This window comes from Pleurodeles waltl, chromosome 1_1, assembly GCF_031143425.1.
Source record: "Pleurodeles waltl isolate 20211129_DDA chromosome 1_1, aPleWal1.hap1.20221129, whole genome shotgun sequence".
Classification (NCBI taxonomy): Eukaryota; Metazoa; Chordata; class Amphibia; order Caudata; family Salamandridae; genus Pleurodeles; species Pleurodeles waltl.
The window spans coordinates 977685188-977700862 of NC_090436.1; the positions used below are offsets into that span (position 1 = coordinate 977685188).

General features: G+C 40.2%; 1 protein-coding gene across 1 annotated transcript in view; it reads right to left on the minus strand.

The window, feature by feature from the left end:
- Positions 1-15675, minus strand: part of ENPEP (glutamyl aminopeptidase) — a 257425-nt gene that overhangs the window by 84400 nt on the left and 157350 nt on the right. Inside the window, exons 7-8 of the mRNA XM_069230243.1 lie at positions 14854-14988; positions 10425-10490 (exon numbers count right to left, since the gene is read on the minus strand). Of these exons, the coding sequence (XP_069086344.1) occupies positions 10425-10490; positions 14854-14988 (201 nt within the window). The remainder of the gene's footprint in view (positions 1-10424; positions 10491-14853; positions 14989-15675) is intronic.

Sequence of the window (15675 nt, forward strand, 5' to 3'; positions counted from 1 at the left end):
GTCTTTCCATATTTATTTTAGACTATTTCTAAAGCTGGGGTACTCTGTGTGCATGTGGCACTTCTTGGGACCAGTTACAGCCCACTAGTTCAAGGAGGGCCTTATGAAGTAGCTCTACAACAAACAACCTAATATCGGAGCCTTCTCTGCCTTCTAATACCCCTAAGATCCGTAGGTTGTTCCAGCACTGGCGGTTCTCTTGATCCTCTAGCTTCCATTGAAAATCAGTCATTTGGGCCTTGTGTGTGCTTGTCTGACCTTGGATCCTCACTAGATCAACCTCAAGAGTCCATGTTCTAGTTTCTAGGTCAGACAGGCGGTCCACATGGGCAGCGGAAGACTTAGTCATTTTATGAACCACTCTTTGTGGTTTATGTGTTGCCGCTTGAGCCCTGGGGCTGTTAAGCCTAGTTTCCTGTCTGTGTGACATAATACACTGATACATTGCCCCCAACATTGGGGGGGCTAGAGTTTTGTGCTTCCCCAAGACCAACTGTCAAACCACTAACTAGCTCCTCAGTTGGCGAATACTCTCATTGCAGACCTTTCCCAGTGTTGACCATCCAGGCCTTCTTTTTGATCTTGTGGGCGGTAAGCACAATATCCTGATTCACGTCACTTACAGAGTAATTACTAGAAGCAGAGGTTGCATCAGAGTCTCATCTGACCATTCCCTGCCCTCAGATAAGAAAAAAAGCATTCATTACCATCCAGATCAGACCACGCCATCCCCCTCCTACTGTTACGGGGACTTCTAACAAGTCTGTGTGCCATACTGAGATCGGGTGGGCAGATGTTTTTGCTGCCACCCGAATTTGGTAAGCCATCATGATTTCCTGCCATAAATCCACCCTCAGGCCAGCCTGCCCGATTTCCCCCCGCAGCATTCTTGTTAACTCCTTGAGAGCCCTTTATTGTTTGTTCTACAATTAGAGACGAGGGATAACATAGATGTGTGTCCTCGTTTGCGGCAACCACCACCACAACAGTTATCTCCGTGGCCTCGATTGAATAAGAAGCTGCCAGATGACAAGCATTTTTCTGGGGCCTTGCGGTGGATGTCTTCCCCTTCTCGGGGTCTGCCGCCACCTATTCGAGCTCCGTGACTGGTGGGGGTGGAGGGCCACACTGAAGGTCCATAATTGAGGGACCAGACACAGCAGCCCCTCCCTCTCCTCTCTGATGCCTGTGTTTTAGTTCCAGATTGTTGGCGCCGTCCTCTCAGCCGCACCCGCTCCTTCAAGCTCTGCAGCTTCAGTTTTTTTAACCATGCTTGAGGCAGTCCACTTAGGAGGTTCGCCGCCCACAGTCTTAGGTCCCATTTGACCGGTCGTCTGAACACCAGCAATGGCACAGCTATGTCTGTAAGTTTTAAAAACTGCCCCTGTCAGGCGTTCCCAAACACGTAGCATCTTTTACCAATGGTAAAATAAAGCGTGGTTATCACCACCCAGGTGGCTTTGTTGTAGCGCTTAAAGAAGCCCCAGAGCAGTGTCAACCAACATAGTTGTCCGGAAAGCACCCCCGCAAGCTGACAGCCAAGCTCAAGCCTCCGAGAGACTAGACAGAGAGCCGCTCAACAGCCGGATCACCCAGTCGCCATCTTGCTTCCCTCATCTAATTTGAGGTGCCAACGTTATAAAACAATGTTTAGTTTGTACTTTACTCTGGCCAAGTTGTTTGTCTGGGTTAAGAGGGTGGATAATAAGTGCCCTTTGTTATGCTGGCAGAAATATTCCCATTGCACATTTGATGTAGAGGTTGTCAGATCTCTGGACCATTTGTCCAGGCATTGGCATTCTACCCTCTGACCATCTTGGTGCTAGGACCGGAGACAATCAGGCTATTTACAAAGGATAACCACTGATGTCAATTGATACTTTACTACAAGCACAAAACTTGCATACATGAATTTAACTGCAGAACAGAACAATCTTTCGTAAACACATGATTTTGAATCATCAAACTGAAATGCTTCAGAACAATTTGTTTGATGTTACTGCTGACAGTACTATCATTATTAACACAAATTATGGTCCTTCATCCCGTTTATGTGGATTTAAAAGCTCTACCCTTGAATTATCCCATGCTCTTTGGTGTGCCTTTCTAAATATTCTGTTTGCATAGCCCTTTCAACCAACCGCCTAGCGAGAGTGCCAGATTCTGGAAAGTAGTCATCTTTTTTTAAACAATTGCTGCATTTGCTGAAGAATTTGTCCAAAAGGTAAATTATCCCTTAAGTTACAAGGGGGCTGGTGGCTCCAGTAAAAGGGAGTTCCTGACTGTTGGCTATCTATATAGTGATGTATAAACTGTACCATTCTCAACCATAAGTCATAAATCCAAAAACAGACTTGGTTCACTGTCAAAATTCAGTGTAAATTGTATGTCAGGGAGATGTGTTTTGAGCCATGAGTGTATGTCACAGACCCTTTCCAAATCAACTCAGACCCTTTCCAAATCAGAAACACATCACCAATCTAGCTGACCCAATGCGAGATATTATAACTACAAGTGTTGGAAAAAACAAATCTCTCCTCGTAGTTTTCAATAAAGAGGTTAGCTAGGTCTGGGGCAAAGCCAGCCCCAATTGAACTCCTTTGGTTTGAAAATAAAAATTGTTGTCCAAAGAAAAATATTTTTTCTGAAGAGCATTGTGTAACAATTCAAAAATAAACCATCTGAGTTCTTGATATGAACGCTCCCTGAGGTCAAGTATTTCTTTAATGACTCATTAGGCTTCTGACTGTGAAGAATGAGTGTATAGGGACTGTATATTAACAGTAACATAGAATTAGAGTTCATGTTTAGCTCAAGTTCTTTAACTAGATTGACAACCTGCATTTTAGGCAAGGTTTGAATTAATGGGATGTGATTATCTTGTTTATTAAGGAAAGCATGTTCTTACTTAAACGTCCTTCAGTCAGGTCTTTATCAGTACGATCAACAATTAGTCCTTTTTATATCATGTGTGGCATCTGTGGGATCTGATGTTATCTTATTGTAGCAGGTCACATCAGGGAGTTGTCTCAAAGTTTCTTTGTGATACACGTCAGTGTTCTCTAGAACTATCCCGGCTTCCTTATCTGCAGATTTTATTATGTCAGGGCTGCTTTTCAATGACCGAACAGCCAAACTTTCAGACTTTTTGATATTGTATGGTATATACCTTCTCTATTTGCTTAGGGAATCAATGTCTTTAGGTTCAATCTTTTCAAAAGCCAGAATTTCTGGTGGTGTAGAATTGGAAGGAGGGAGAAAGTCCGGAGAGGGCATACACCTGTGACATCATAGCTATTCACGATAGGATTAGAACCCAAAAAAATGGCTGTATCTAATTTTTCTAAAACAAATTTTACATCTCAACTTTCATCTTTAAAATGTTAGGTTATGTGGTGATACAAATAAAAGTCCTCTGGTTATTGTAGAAATCTCCGCAGAAGACAGGTGGTAGTTAGACAAGTTATATATAGCTGCTATAGCATTATCTGAGTTCACAGTTTCACTTACCAAATGTAATGTTGGTGATGGGTCTGGCGTTCACTCTGGTCTTCATGTTTATACAACCCCCTGCCTCTCCCTCTTCCCTTAGATCCTCCCTGATGACCTTTGCCTCCCTTGTTCTTCACTATAAAAATCCTAGACTCTTGATTATGGGACGAGAGGGATAAAAGGATGATCTAGTGCCAAGAGCAAACTCTGCATCTGAACCCCAGAAACTGAGGTATCTGAAAAAGTAAAGTGGTGTTTGTATGGTCTTTTGCTCCTATTTATGTATCTGCCAGTTTCTTCCTGTTCATAGTATTCTTCACTTAAATATGGGTACGTCTTAGACTTATTGTCTTCTAATTGTCTTTCTGTGGCTTAGTCAATTTACGAAGCCGAGTAACGGTATTAAATTCTGTGATGTTTTCTCAAGAGCTTCCAATGCTTCAAGTAATTTAACTTCATCAATAATGTCCTGTGTTCTACTTTCTTGTTTTAGTTTTTTTAAATACTCTAGTGCTGTTTCGATACCCAGAACCGTCCACTGCCTAGAACAATTATTGGACCACAAAACTGAAATTCTCATGAAACATAGGATCCACTACAAAAATGACAGGTTTGCATTTAACTTGGAGGCAAACTGGGAAAATTATGCTTATAAATATTGTTTCATGAAATGGCCATGATATTGGGTTTGTATTAACTTCTTTTTTGATTTTTCAAGCTTAGCATTTTTTACTTAGAGAGTATTGGCTCCAGAATGAATTCCATTTTCTAGAATGAGTTTCAAAATATATGGACCTTTCAATACTTCATCAATGTATTCTTCACTGTAAGAAAATGTATCTTTTTCAGACATAATCAATGAGCAAATCTAGAGAAGAAAAACAATTGTATAAAACTCACACAGTCATACAACTGCAAAGTGAACCATAAACAAATAAGAGGTCACCCTATAACCCTAGGACCCAGTGCAATACACTTGTAGTACAAACAATAGGCTGATTCGGACATAACTTACCTATGCTCCTTGGCAATTTCTTAAAAAAGGAAAAATCCCATACACAATCATTTGATTTTTTTTTTTTACTGTCTTACATGCATAGATATCAATATAGGTGTTCCAAAGAAAATGGTATGGTGCAAGGAGTTTGCGGCAAAAGTGAACATTAGTGCGCCAAGTGTATTTGCAAGGTATAACCACTGCTGACAACTGATACAGTACTACAAGCACAAAACCCATGTACATGAATTTAACTGTACAAGAGAACAAGCTTGATGATAGGCAACAGTGGAATCTTTCGACGTCTTGACCCCTAAAACAAATTGCTATGGGTTCTTCATTAGGACAATGGTAGGGGAGGTGCCTTGGTTTTCAGAAGACTGGCTCTGACCAATGCATCCTTCAATTTAGGACCTCTTTTGAATGAAAAGAGTGGTTGTCCTTTTGTAAACATGTGATTTTCAATCAAACCCAAATGCCACAATTTGTCTGATATTATTGCTGACAATAATATTATTCACTGACAGTACTGTAAGTGTTATTACAAATTAGGTGATCCTTCATCTAGTTTAATGGTTTCAAAAAGCTCTTCCCTTGGATTGTACTACGCTCTTTTATGTGCTTGCCAACTATTCTCTTCGAGTAGCCTCTTTCAACCAACCGCTTAGTGAGAGTGTTAGATTACGTATAATACTTGTCTTTTTTGGAACAATTCCTGCAGATGCACAAGTATTGTCCAAAAGGTAAATTATCCCTTAAATTAAGAGGATGCTGGCTCTGAGACTGTAAAAGGGTATTGCTCTCTGTTGGCGTTTTACATAGTGATGTAGAAATCGTACCATTTGCAGCCTTAACCCCTAAACCCAAAAACTGTATTTGCTCCCTATCAAAATTCAGTGTCAGTTGTATGACAAGGAGTTGTGCGTTGAGCTCTGAGTGAAAATCATTCAGCATGTTGTCAGACCCTTTCCAGCTCAGATACACATAGTCAATGTACCTGACCCAATTTGTGACATTAGTATTATAAGGGTTGTTGGAAAAAACAACACTTTCCTTGTAATCTACCACAAATGTGTTATTTACAGCATATGGTTCCCTTGTAGTAAAGTGTACATTCGACAAACAGTGGAAAAACTAATAAGCTGTATCCTGCAAAACAGAAGTTGCATCAAGAGTGGCATCATCAGGGCAACTTTGGCGGAACCAGATGCTGAATACACTGCTGAAGATATTCAGTAGCAGGTGATCAAAGAAGTGCACCTAGATGCTTGTGGTCAAGATGCGACAAATTGGTTGGCCAAAAGTGAATTGAAATGGATTGATAAACTGGACTCCATAACTAATGGACTTATTAGCAGTGATGATTGGGGACGGGCTTCCCTACGTTAACTTTATCAATAATTTGTAATTTTCTAGTATATGTTGATTTACTTCATGGTTTCAAGTGCAGATTTTAAAGAGGGTAATGGTTCAGTTCTTAATTTTTTGTTCTTTTGTTCAAAAACAATTTGTTTTAATTTGGTTTCTACACTTGTAATCAAGAAAAGCTGTTTTGTAAAAGGACCTGAGGTCTACAAATTAGTTCATTTAGAAATGTTTGGAATTTGAACACCCATTAAACCCAAGTATTTCTTCTCTTTCTACTATAGTTTGGAGATTTTGTTTTTGGACTACAAATAGTTTGCACTTTTTCTGTAGATTTTGGCCCATTTGTATGAAATTTCAAATTGGCATTTCCTAAATAATGAATCCTAAGAAATGGCTATTTAGGAAACGCAAACTGGAATATACTAAAATTGTGATTTCCTAATTGCGGTTCCTATGGGGTAGCAATCGCTTCTAGGAAATTTCAAATTTGGAAATGCAAACCCATTCCTCCCAATGGTATGTGAATTTCCTGATAAGAAATCGCAAATTTGGAAATACAAAACCCTTCCTACTGATGGGCTTAAGGCGCCCCTTAAACCTAAGTGAAGAAAAAGTGGTGTTCGTGTAAAGCGCTCATATGCCCTTGGGGTGAGTGCACGCTGCAATAGCACTGTAAAAAGAGCATTTTGGGGGCCTTATTTAAATTTGCACATGGTTACCACTGTATTGGACTCAATGATAATAGCATTTCCTACGTGGTCATTTCGCATTTAAGAAATGCGATGTACATGGGGTTTGGAAATCACAAATAGGAAATCCCTGCATTTACCTAATTTGGTAATTGTAAAATGCGATTTCTACGGGGTAGAAATCACAATTTGTGATGTCATAGTGCCCTTTTGTACATTGGAAAAGGCTATTTTGCATTTCTTAATGGGCCGAAATTTGGATTCGATCCATTAGGAAATGCAAAAAGCTTTTTTACATATGGGCCTATGTTTTTCACCCTGTAACATGGGTTCTGTGGTCTTTAGTGATCCTGTAGTCTCAAAAGAATTTTGGAGGTCTTCTTTTTATTCAGATTGTTTTGGCATGCATGTTGTGTGCGCATTGACAAATTCTTAATTGAAGGAGACACACACATGCACCCTCCCAGCATTAGAAGACAGGAGAGCCTGCATTGTAGCCGCTGTAAGTTCCGGATCAAACACCATCCACTGGATGACAATCCTTGTTTAAAGTTGCCAATGATGTACTTTAATGAGGATTTTGTTCTAATGGGTTTATGTCCTTCCAGAGAGAATGATTTATGCAATCTGGTTAGGAGCAATTGGTTCTCCAACTGGAAAATTGGTTTTTGTGACATGTTTCTTTGTGTCAATCATTTGTCACTTTTGGTGGTGACTTTACTTAATGAAGCTGACATGAATGCAATGCTAATGCAAATACAGCAGGCGAAAGGGGAAATTCCTGTGTGGTTTTCCATTTAATAGAGATCTGAGTAGATATCTGGTCATTCACTTTTATGTGCTCTGTGGGTTTAGTATAGAACAGTCCTATACATTTCATCATTACTTTCCCCAGTCCCATTCTTTTCAGGACCGTCATCAGAAAGGGCCATTCTAGTGAACCAAATGCTTTGGTGGTATCAATAAGCACCACCACCACCTAGGTCTCTGAGGCATTCTGGTGTGGTATTCTGAACAGTGTGCGAAGGTTATCTGCCGTGGGAAAGGTGTGATATAAACCCCAACTGGTCAGGGAGGAGCAGGCCATGGAGCATTGGCCTCAGTCTAGCAGCCAGGATTTTGACAGGTATTTTGTTATTGGTGTCAATGAGGAACAGTGGTCAATAGGAACCACAATCATGAGCATTTCCTGTGTTTGAGCAGTGTGATGACTAGTGCTTCTATGACGGAGGACAGCTCTCCCTTTCGAATCGACTCTTCCAACAGATGAGGGGCCAATAAATCTATAAACCCTTATGTCTGGGCTGCCATTTGTGATGTATTGGGTTTCTAGGTGTGTACGTTGTTGTTCCAGTGTGGCAAGATGACCCCCTAAAAGATGTCAGTATGCCATGTGCCTTAGAGATGCCTTCTCCCCTGGTAAACTCCTTGAATGCTTTCCACACTGTGCCCTGGCTCTCAACCGAATGCTTATTGGTTTCGAAATATGAGATCATGGTTTCCTTGATTTCATCTCTGAAAAACAAATCCAGCAGCGTAATTCGGTGATACCTCCACAACTGATGCACGCTTCCCCCTCCAGCAGTCTCAGCGACAACACCACTGGGGTGCTTGCTTAGGCATGAGGTCTGCATTCTCTGTCCACCCTGCTACATTTCAAGTCCTCAGCCAGAGATCCAGTCAGGGTGGAGTTCTACGCACTGAAAAGTGAAAAGTCTCATTTACCAGACAGCACAGGCTTGTTAAATAAATATTTTGAAATTAAAGTGGGTTTACAGCCTGCCTATTGCATGCCATCTGTTGGCTTTATTGTCACGCTGATTCCCCTGCTTGTTATTCAATGAGGGCAATTCTCTTCTTCTGTCTCTCTCCTGGATAATAGCCTCTCTATCATACTTTTCACTGGCTGACTTATACCCTTCCACTGCTCAGTTTTAGGGAACTTTTCTTTTCCTTTTGGTTAGGTCCTTCATGAGGGTGTATACGTTTTTCATCTATCTCTCTCGAATGTTTCTTCCCTCCAGAAAAGTACCAGACTACTAACCTTGTTTCTCTGTCTCTTGTGTGCTTCTCACCCCCAAAACTCCTCCACCCTGTACCCTGTAATGCTGTCTCCCTCTCACGAGCTTCTACCTCTGTCCCATGTTGCTCACTCCCTTTCTTATCTGCTTCTTCCTTCCAGCCGTCCCCACACTGTTTTTCTGCCCATTGTGTGCTTTATCTCACCGGCTCTTCCATTGTCCCCTACCTTGCAGTCATTCTTTATGTTTATTTTACACTAAAAAGTATGTTTTTAAATTACTGATCTAAGTGGCAAAATCGGTGGTGGGTGCATGAAAGGAGCTGCAAGTAGGCGCTACAGAATGACGCGCCAGGCAACAGTGATCGCATCATCTCACTTTTTTTTGGATTATGCTGCACAGCATTATCAAACTACATTGGCAGATAAATAGGCCCCAAAATCGAAACCTCTGAGTTTTACCAAAGCTGTTTTTTAACGACATACTTGTGAGTAATGAAAGGTAGTTTAGGCCCCCACCCCAGATGGCCAGACACAGGAGGTGGGGATCCCAATTTCCGCCAGTACATCCACTCCAATTACTGCCCTGAATCAGCAAAAACCTGACACACCTGGATTTATTAAATCTAATTCTACGCGTTTTTCCCGATCTCGGAACCATGTACATGCACACAGCGACACTTTTCGTGCACAGGCGTTTTAAGGTATTGGTAAAGTAGGCAACTGTCCTGTGCCCCCACCTTCTAAGTACCCACCAGGGAAAGGTAACTTTCTGGCTGTCTCACAGCAGTCTATTTATCTATCTCATTCTTTCATGTATTATTCAATAGTGTGTGCCATTGTGGGGAATTAACAGAAAGTGGGTGATAAAATACAAATGAGTTCCGGACAGGGGCCTCAAAAGTATGTATCGCTCCCAAATAGTTAAGATGACAATGTTTTGTTTCGCCGCATTAAAAGAAATTCAGACTCAGGAGGGGTGTATCACTGCAGGGATACTGGTCCTCCGGAGTCGTAATAGGGCCCTTAGTGTTCTGGGTGTCTGTTTTCTAAGATTATAGTTTTTGAACATGTGCTGTATTTATGATAATTCTACATATTTTATACATAAACATATGGTCATTTAACTGTAATTCTTGTGCTACTTGACATTTTAACTCAATTGTTTCACAGACGTGCATGTAAATAGTGCTTGTGTACATCAGGGGATGTTTTCGTGTCAATAATTTAATCCCTAATAAACGTAAACTGCTAAAACTCTTGTGCCGCCTAGAGCATCATTTGTTTTCACCCTGCTATGTCTAGGTCTCTCAATGTGGCTCTCGTTTAAACAGAACAAACTATTAAAACATCCAATTAGGGAATTTAAGCACTGTGTGCGTGCGAATTCTTTCGTGTTTACTGAATTCAGTGCGTGGTTCTGGATTGCAGTCCCATATGTCAGTGGATATCACACAGAGTGAAGCCTGTTTATGGCCAAAAGAAATATTAAATTTCATTTTTTTCTTTCACTACCTCATAGATTGTTCTCTTGGCGATTAGTCACTAATTAATAAAGCATTTAAACAAGAATGTTTATAGACTATGAGTGGTCGAATGTGCCACAAAGATCGAAGCAATGGCATAATTATTGGAAATGCAGTGAAAGAAACCTGGAATATTAGTGTATTTTTAAATCAATAAAAGTTACATTCGTGAACGTATTCGCCGATTTTCTTTAAACACAAAACTGTATTTGTATTCGTAAGGTCATGCAATGTGGAATGCCTAAATGTCCAGCTGCCGTGTCTCTAATGAAAACATGGGCACATTGCTGACCGCACAATTTTCCCAAACAAAAGATTTAAAAATAACATACTTGGCATCCAGCTTGAAATTTTTCCGGTGTAATCCAATCTTCAAGCATTCTCAGAATTGATGCTCCCTAGGTGGAAAGAGCAGAAATGTGTTAAGACCTCGCATGCAGTTTAAAAACAATTAATTGACAGCCGTGGAATGTAGCACATTGCGGTCCTAAACTCCATAATATGGTATGAGATGGCACAGTAACTGCCCACAGAGCATGGCCAAAAAACACGGCAGAGGCCGTGGCACGGTGCAAAGTAGTAAGGGAAGTAAGTAAAATGTACCCGAGCTTCTTAACATGCCAACTGACAAACTGGGCAGTGATGGGGTAAATGGAAAACATTCTCAAGCTGTCAAAACGTTAATAACCTTAGGTGCCCTTTTTTTCGGAGCTTCGCCAGCTGTTGCTGCACTGCCGAAAAATGCCACTAGATGTAACGGTTCCCTAGCTGTGGCCAAGACTTCAATATATAGCCATGAACATACTCATAACCATGAAAAGTAATACCATGCGAAAAAGCAAATTAGATTAGAGCTTTTTAAGTGATTATTTCAAAAGCTCTTCAAAAGGCAAGCGATACAAGAAAATGAACCGGTCGAGTCATTTATTTATATGTGTATCGGTTTCAGCAGCAAACAGACTCATTGCTGTACAACATCGCTTTGCCACCTTATTTCAACTGCAACATTCGCATGCATAGGGAATATTACTTCATAGAAACGTAATTGAAAAGGCCAATATACCGACTAGGATACTTAACAAGAAACGTTGCGCTGACTTAACACTGGGCTGAGCCCATATTTGTATGTGTCTGCACTAATATCTAGAGGGCATAAAGTACATGCCACGATTATGCAGATGACACAGATTATTCTGAAAGTGGAAAATCCCTATTTTACTTCCTCGAGACTCCGCGATACGACATTAATGATGATCAGACACCAATTTAAACTCATCTGTAAAAAACTAAAATCCAGACCTGAAGACATTGAAATAATAATCAATATCTCACAGCTATGTGGGGCACTGAACTGGAAGACTCACTAGCGACGGGGAGTGGGAAATCTCAAGTGACAACAGATTCCAATTTATCACTGATCTTATGTGGAGATTTCCATCCTAACTGTGGAGCCTCCCTATGGAACAGCATGGGGGATTTTATTTTTTAAAAAGTATGTAACGCAAAAATATATATAATATATACATGTAAATTCTGTTTATATATTTATTTTAAAAGTACATCAAAATAAAAAAAATGCAGCACTTACTAAATTAATTTTTAAATGAATCTTTAATTAATTGAATATATTATATTAAAATTACATTTCTGAATTTTAAATTAAAAAACGAATTCCCACCTAAAAAATATTATGCATTAATATTTTTTTAAAGTAAAGTTACAGAAGTAATTAAATATTAATATATTTATATTTTAAGGAAAAGTTACACTACATTTTATATTCGAAATATATATTATAATTAATAAATGTACTATTTTATATATTTTTGTGTATTTATATTTGTAACTATTGTAAATTATTTAACCAAAATTAATCTAACATTATTTAACATGGGGTTTTATTTTGATTGCCTTCCTCCACCTATTGGGGGGTATTGCAGTACCACTGAATGGCCATGAGTGGTGCTGCACTTACTACAGTTTTTTAGGTTTGAGCGCAAAGCTCTCCGTCCCTTATGTAATCTCTCAATGGGCTTGTAACCACGCCCATGTCACGCCCATCAGTTTGGTTGGTTGGTGGTCTTGCCTTTTAAAATTCGCTTGATTTCGTTAGTCAAAGGCAAGCATACGTCATGCCTTTTCCGGTGTTTAGACCTGCTCGAGCGCACTGGCCAACTACTGAAAACATACGAGGCTCCATGTTTTCCTTATGGTTTCTGGACTACTTTTTCTCTTTATTTCATAGGCAGCGCGATCTCGCTGGGCAGTAGTCGAGCGCTTTGCATGACATCGACCCAGTTACACGGATAATTGCACTTTTGCCGATTACATGGATAATTGCACATTTGCTGATACGTTTCACTGTGAGTGAACTTCTGTTTCGTTTTGTGTGTCTGCTTCGCACTCATGGCAGCCGTCGGGTCGCTTATGTAAAACTGTTTTACTTTTCATTTTCAGTTTATGTGGCAAGAAAAGTCCTGTTAGGAGTTTACAACACTAACAGCTCTAACTCGAGCATATGTGAGACCCACTGCATTGTAAATGCTTGTTTTAATTACTGCAGTTTTTTTTTAAATGTTAGTACTAATTTACACTTAGACTTTGTGAATAAGCAACATAAACTGTAAATTCCTCAAGTGCATAAGTTACCTTTGTTAATCAGGTCCATTGACCTTACTGTTCAAGTTGGATCAATGTCAGCACAGAATGATGTTCCTGTACACAAGTAGTTTAAGTGAAAGAAGAATCTTATTGTGAATGACATCTAAACAAAGTGGCCAGAAGGAAGAACCAGACTGCAAGTGTCATAGTAAGAATCTGAAGGGCATCATCTACAACTTGCAATGTTGTTGTCTCAATACCACACTTTGGCACAAACTGATAGTCCTCAATGTAAATATGTGTCATTCAATTTCATATTTACCGCTTTCTCAATGACTTTTATCCAAGAATAGAAGCTTTGGGACAGTAGTAAATTTTGTAGATTCTCCAGATGAAGGTTTTTTTTTTTTTTTAGGAAAGGTGAGACGGCTACATTAAATTGTAAAGGGATGGACCATGTTGATCAAAGCTGGGGATGTTTATGATTATATGCAAGTGTCTGCAGGACATTAATTTATCAGTTTGACTAGGATGGGTCAATGGGCTGTCAGTGAATGATGAAGGCACACTGGCAATATGATGTTTTGGTTTATTTGGAAGAGGAATGCCATTGTATATTGTGAGGCCGAATAGCACTATCAGCTTCAGGGTCAGACTGGCCTTTAGGGGAATCAGGTAGTGCCCAGCCGTCTGGTCTGACAGGTCAGTGTGAGGGCTGTTTTGTGGCTATTAGTGAGGCTGTTTTATGGTCTGTTAGGCCGCTATGTACTTTTGATCGCTCTGCTATTTAAACAAACATTGAATGTTGCAAGCTTAAATTCATGCAGTCTTCCATACCTTGCAAAACACTTGCACTACATGTCTTTAGAAGTTCAAAACTGCACCAATTTGCAAACATGGCCACTTATATTTAGCTATCTAATTTGCTAATGGTGGCCACTTTTATTTTGGTGTTCAGGCCTTTTTCTGTCCAAGCCTAACTCTTATTAGCCCAGAATGACAGCAGGACTGACTCTTGAAGACCTAAATAGCAACAGGAACATTTTATATACAAACATTGCCCCCACTCTCCTTTGTAACTTTGCAAGAGTCACTCTTACCAAGGTTTGCCTTTTGTAACTATGCAAAGTGCAGGGCTTCTAACAATGTAAAGGCCAAAATGATACTACATATAACAAATACAACAAAAAGTCACCAATAGGCAACATTTAGAAAATTAAAGCATCAAATAAGCATAAGCAGCCACATCGATGCTGCAGTGAGTCCTTGAGTGGCAATCAATTTACGAAAGGATGCAACACATTTGCATTGTGTTGTGTATCAAATGATAGGCAATGACTTGGGCAACCTGAAAACCTAAGTGACCAACAGTCATATCATTATAAATCTTGAATGACCATTCAATATTCTATTTCAAGAAACTGAATTGATAGCATGAATTGCTGCGGGGTGTCACTGAATAGGAGCAGGTAATCACATTCACTATGACTGTAATGGTACAAGGCGAGCTCCATGTTAAAAAAGTTGCATGAAGAGTAAAAGACACAAGATTATACGCAGTCATCACTTATGGGCTTCACAGGGGGCGGGTCGGCTGGCCTGCAAGGGAGGGGGTGGGGGGACATTACACAAAACATAGAAATAAAATACATTTTTTGGAAGCGTATCTCCGCTCCGCTGGCAGCTCCTCTCCGTCATTTAGATGCTGCAGGCACAGGCTCCCAGCCTGCCCTGTGGCCAATCCTGACGCTGCTCAGAGCAGCACCAGGATTGGCTGGGAGCACCCAGCCAGGGCACTCCCAGGCAGACTGGGAGCCTGTGCAGGCTCTAGCCTACTGCACATGTATGTTTGGCCGGCCCGAGACGGCCAGCCAAACACACATGCGCAGTGAGGGGAGTGCACAGTGCACACCCCTCACTACTCGTCACCCCACATGCCCCACCCTTTAACAAGGGCGCAGTTTATTATCCTTTCCTTGTTAAAGGTTTTTCAGCTATCTCTGCTGGAGGGGGGGGCACGCTCCCCCACCCTAGCGGAGGAGCCACCACTGATTATATGTTCCACCCAGAAGATTTTTAAAAGGATGCTTGATTGGTTATCTTAAAATCTCGTTATTAAAGGCCAGCACAATAACAGTTAGCCTGTCATGCACCACTTACCTTGCTGTATGAGATACCATCAAATACAGAAGTTATTTCATTTGGAGTAGAAACGTTGACCACAATAGGGTGTGAAGACTGCAAGGCATCATCTTTCATCACCGGAAGCACGTCATCAATTAACACCTGGTCAAACTTAAAAAAGAAGTTTCACTGATGAAAGGGGGCTGCAGCAAAACGTGGTTAATAAAAAACATAGCATCACTACATTGTTAGTGTACAGCAATAAAAGAACTGAGAAGCTAAGCATTTACTTGAATGAGTCCAAGGCCATGCTAGGAAAACATTTCGCTCTTGGTATAATTATTTTTGCAGGACTCGTACCTGCCTTTTTAAGGTGAAATGGCTTATTTACAAATAAAAGAGTAAGTAACTTTACAAGTCGTATCGCATACTCGAGTCTAAAGTAAGTAATTGGTAAGCATTCAAAAAAAACCATAGGTGTACACTGTGAAATATATTTAATTTATAATTTTCTATAAATACAATTAGGGGCTGACCACAAGTGGTAATAACAGTAACAGAAAAAAACAGAAAAAGCCCCACCTCCTAGATCGGTTTAAAAAACCCTGAAAAAAATAAAGCAACGTTGAGCATACCATAAATTAGCAAAAATGTCCCCACCTCGCAATCTGTACTCCTACTGTCCTGGCAATAGAGAACATAATCGAACGAAGGACTTTTTCTGTATTTTTCTGTATTTGAAAATAAACACAGACAGTAAAATAAATGGTTTTCTGTCTGTATTTATCTGTAAAAATCAGTAAAAACTGAAAACTGAGAGTATTAATTATGATGTTTTTACCAGGTTGGTTTCATCAT